General features: G+C 37.7%; 1 protein-coding gene across 1 annotated transcript; it reads right to left on the reverse strand.

Annotated features, from left to right (window-relative positions):
• Window positions 1-701: 701 nt before the first annotated feature.
• Window positions 702-1,628, reverse strand: LOC101610474 (olfactory receptor 8K5-like). The gene has a single exon (XM_004667623.2). It carries the CDS (start codon window positions 1,626-1,628, stop codon window positions 702-704), a length of 927 nt encoding a protein of 308 aa, XP_004667680.1.
• Between the last annotated feature and the right edge of the window lie 3,326 nt (window positions 1,629-4,954).

Raw genomic sequence — 4,954 nt, forward strand, 5'->3', positions numbered from 1 at the left:
AATAAAAGCTGATGTCACACATAAAAAATTTTTCATATGAAACAACTATTATCTATGTTAAGAATAATCTAGGGCTGGAGACATGGCTTAGCGGTTAAGCGCTTGCCTGTGAAGCCTAAGAACCCCGGTTCGAGGCTCGGTTCCCCAGGTCCCACGTTAGCCAGATGCACAAGGGGGCGCATGCGTCTGGAGTTCGTTTGCAGAGGCTGGAAGCCCTGGCGCGCCCATTCTCTCTCTCTCCCTCTATCTGTCTTTCTCTCTGTGTCTGTCGCTCTCAAATAAATAAATAAAAAAAAAATTTAAAAAAAGGAATAATCTAAATAAACACTTGAATTGAGTGAGTCTTGATAATATGAGGATATTAAAATTTTAAATATTATCCAGTATCTCTCCAAAATATATTATGTGAAATATACTCACATTATTTTACCTTATAATTCAGATTTAGAAGTAAAATAAGAACATATTATGGAAGATACCTGTCTTATAATAACTGGGATAAACATATATCAGCTAATGACATAATGTTAATTACTGTTACCTTTAAAAAGTATAGATTCTGTGGTATCACTAAAGAAGATGTTGAGTCAAAGGCAAAGAAAAATTAAATTAAATTTAGATTTAAAGACTTAGAGGTAGCAGCTGCATGGACCACAGCTTATAATAATTACATTCCATACTAAATGTTAAATACAAAACATTCATGGACACTCAAAGATTCTATGAAAAGCATTTTTTACCTCTTTATTCCTTAAGCTGTAGATCAAAGGGTTAAGCATGGGTATCACTAAAGTATAAAACACTGATGCCAGTTTATCTGTTTCAAAGGAGTGAGTGGCTTTGGGCTGTACATACATGAAGAGGAGAGTACCATAGAAGACCACCACCACTGTCAGATGGGAACCACAAGTGGAGAAAGCTTTCTTCCTGCCTTCAGCAGAATGCATTCGGCATATAGCTAACAGAATCAGTGCATAGGACAAAAGAACTACCAGAAGTGAGGAGATTAAATTAAATGCTGAGAATAGTAGGGTTAGCAATTCTGTCTCCTGTGCATGTGAGCAGATCAAAGGTAACAAAGGTTCAACATCACAGTAGAAATGGGTGATGACATTAGAGCCACAGAAGCTCAGTTTGAAATACTTAATAGGGAACAATAGAGCCTGAAAGGTGCTGTAGAGGTATGGAATGCCCACAAGCATGTGGCAGTGTTTACTAGTCATGACTGTATGGTAGAGTAGAGGACTGCAGATAGCCATATAGCGGTCATAGGCCATAGAGGCCAAGACTGAAAGTTCACTGACAATGAAAAAAATGAACAACGCCATCTGTGTGGCACAAGCAGAATAAGAAATGGTGTTTTGATCCACAACAAAGTTCATGAGCATCTTGGGACAAATGGTAGTGGAATTGCCAAGATCAATGAAAGCCAGATGTCTGATAAAAAAATACATAGGAGTATTGAGGCGGGAGTCCAGTTTGGTCAAAATGATCATGCCCAGATTTCCTACCACGGTGACTGTGTAGATGATTAGAAAGATGCCAAAAAGAGGGAGCTGAAGCTCAGGTCGCTGTGTGACGCCCATCAGAATAAATCCAGCTGGTGTTGTTAAATTTGGATAATCCATTTGGATGATCCAATTATCTATTTTAGGAAGAAATAGTAGGGTTTATTAGCTCTCTTGTAACTTCCATTTAAAATTATAATATTTATAAATAGATAAGTTCCATAGAATTCTGAAATATTATCTGGGTATTTATTATTACTCAAAATCAATTAATTTCTGGAATACAATTACTAAATGCTTGTAATGTATTACTTTTGAATTAGAGGAATAGTTGGATATTAAGATAATTGAACTAAAATTAAAACTAGAATTACTATTATTCAATGAATAGCCAGTTTTGCTCTGTGCAGCTTTCAGGGATAAACCTTTAGTGTCCACAGCTTTTAGCAGTTCCAGAAAGCAGCCACAGGTAATTCATGAAATAGTGTGTGGAGAGAAAGGTGCTACTGGAGGCTGCTGAGCCACCTCTCTTACCACAACCCACATGATGTCTGCTGTTTCTAAATCAAGTCTCACTTTCATTTCAGCTCTCCACTCAAAGCTAGAAACCACAGCTTTCCTTGTGAAAACTTTGAAGTATCAAAGGGCATGCGAACAGAAGCAAAGAGAAACAGGAAAATAAGAAAGGATGAGAATCCCAGTGTTAGTTAGAGTCATCTCAGATCTTCAATACTCTGCTAGAAGTGATTCTTGAGTTTATAAAACATGTCTCCAATATCTGGGTCAGCCATTACACCCCTCTCAATATGAATGGGTTTTCATATTTTGACTATATTTTTTCATAGAAAATTAATGATTTTGCATTGGTTTTGCCTGATAAGTATATTTAATAGACAACTGCATTTTAGCAGTTTCTCTAAAATTGTACAACTCATTTTTTTCTATATCTCTACATTTGCAATGACTTTTTTGTAAAAGTAACATGTAATGAGTAATCTGATGAGAAAAGTAATCATGAAAGAAAAATATTTCTAAATATGTGCATTTAACACCAATGTAAGAAAAGTATTTAGCTTTATATAATATTGCATGAGATTTCATAGGATATTTTACAATTTATTTATCCAATGTATTGTATCACCCCATATTTTACCTAGAAACCTAGTTGTAATAAATAAAATATGTGTCAATGTTTAAGATATTTCTAAATTCCTTTTCATTTTAAAATTTTAAATATTATTATCATTGCTCACAAATCAAGGATATCTGGTTATTTCATAGGACTCAATATCCTAAACCCAAAATATTATTACAGTAAACTCTAAAATAATAGAAGAGATGATGCTTCTGGTGTTGTATCTCACATTTGTCATAACAATATTTCTTATCACAAGTCAGAAATACCAGAAAACTACCAATCCTCAGTTGATTACCAAAATACAAGACAGTGTTCATTGGCTTACCTTTAATCAGACCAGATTTTATTTTCTCATATCATTCACACTTCTTTTGGAGTAGGGAGAATTTATAGCCTTATTCCCTTTTCCCTAAGGAAATAACATCTATCTATTTTATGGAGATCATTATGCTCAAATCTTCTGAGAGACATAGAGTAAAGTCTCCATATTCCCCAGGCCTGCAGGTTTAGCAAGCAAGAGTCTATGTACCATCTCCCCAGCCCTGTGTGGATTTGGGTTATGGAGTGAGAAACATGATGAGTGATGTCTGCTTATTGAATATTAATGGTCAGGTAGTAGCCAATAGTGACTGCTGAGTCCTTAGTGCTGTATGCATCTCCTATTTTAGTGATGGGTGGATGGATGATATTCTTTCCTCAGTGAAACACTCCTCCTTGTCCTTGTCCCCAAAATCCTCAAGTGAAGGCTCTCCTGAGAAGCAATCTCCACACTTGAAAGAACCCAGACTTTGTCCTGATGTTACAGAAATGAAGTAGTTGCCACTCTTATCCTTAAGGATTCTTTCATTTGCTTCTCTTGGTATCCTGTCTGGCACTTAGGATGTCTCCCAGACAGATGGGCAGAAGAGGTGTGGAGCCCTAGAGCCTCAACTGGGCCGTGCTCAATACAGCAAAGCCTGGGATGTAGAAGGCATGCATGGGACATGGAATCCAGTGGTCTGCTTTTGAATCCCAAGTCAAATTCTCCAGTTCAGCTAAGTCAAAGTCACTTCACCCTCCCAAATGACTTTTTAAAAAATTAAATCATTATATTTATTACAATACAGAACCAGGAGAAAGAAAATGAGTATACCCACATGGCTTGAGAGCCCATGTGGTGGACCTGGAAAAACTGTTGAAAGGACAGAAAAACTAAAAAGAGCTCCTGCAGTGTGAATAGCAGGAGGGAGTAAAGAGCCCATGTGGAAAGCAGGGGTTAGGGGTCTCTCCCCTCTGCTTGGTCCAGCTAAGAGGAACTCAAAAAAAGCTTGAGGCTTGGGCTGGAGAGGTGGTTTAGTGGTTAAGCACTTGCCTGTGAAGCCTAACGACCCTGGTTCGAGGCTTGATTCCCCAGGACCCACATTAGCCAGATGCACAAGGGGGCGCACACCTCTGGAGTTCGTTTGCAGTGGCTGGAGGCCTTGGCGCCCCATTCGTTCTCTCTCTCCCCCTCTTTCTCTCTCTGTCACTCTCAAATAAAAATAAACAAAAAATAAAAAATAATTTAAAAAATGCTTGAGGCTCACAAGTGCTCAGGCTGCCCAGAGAGTATGATGCTTTCTTTGAGATAGAAACATTTCAGGAAGAGAAACAAAAGACTAGTTTGTCAGTTGGAGACTAAGGACAGCAGCATCCATTTTTATTAGAGCAGGGAAAATGGCTGAGCAAGATTGAGTAGGTACATTATTTTGTTTTTTTTTTTTAAATCCTGCTACTTTACTGAAAGTATATATCAGGCATAAAGGTCATCTGATGGAGTTTCTATAAGGATATATCATCTGTTGGGCTGGAGAGATGGCTTAGCGGTTTAAGCGCTTGCCTGTGAAGCCTGAGGACCCACGTTAGCCAGATGCACATGGGGGCGCACGCGATTGGAGTTCGGTTTGCAGTGGCTGGAGGCCCTCGTGCGCCCATTCTCTCTCTCTATCTGCCTCTTTCTCTCTCTTTCTGTCTATTTCAAATATGTAAAAATAAACAAAAAAATTTTAAAGAATATATCATCTGAAAATATGATAAATTATTTTTTTTTCTTTCCTACTTGAATCCCTTTTATTTGCTTCTCTTGTGTCATTACACTGGCTAACATTTTATTCATTGTATTTGACCCATTATTTTTTGACCAAGTATTTTTTAAAATATATATTTGTTTATTTATTTTTTTGACAGTAACAGAAAGAGAGAGAGAGAGAGAGAGGGAGAGAGAGAGAGAGGGAGAGAGAGAGAGAGAATGGGTGCATCAGGGCCTCCAGCTACTACAAATGAACTCCAG

The sequence above is a fragment of the Jaculus jaculus genome, chromosome 1 (genome assembly GCF_020740685.1).
Source record: "Jaculus jaculus isolate mJacJac1 chromosome 1, mJacJac1.mat.Y.cur, whole genome shotgun sequence".
Taxonomy (NCBI): domain Eukaryota; kingdom Metazoa; phylum Chordata; class Mammalia; order Rodentia; family Dipodidae; genus Jaculus; species Jaculus jaculus.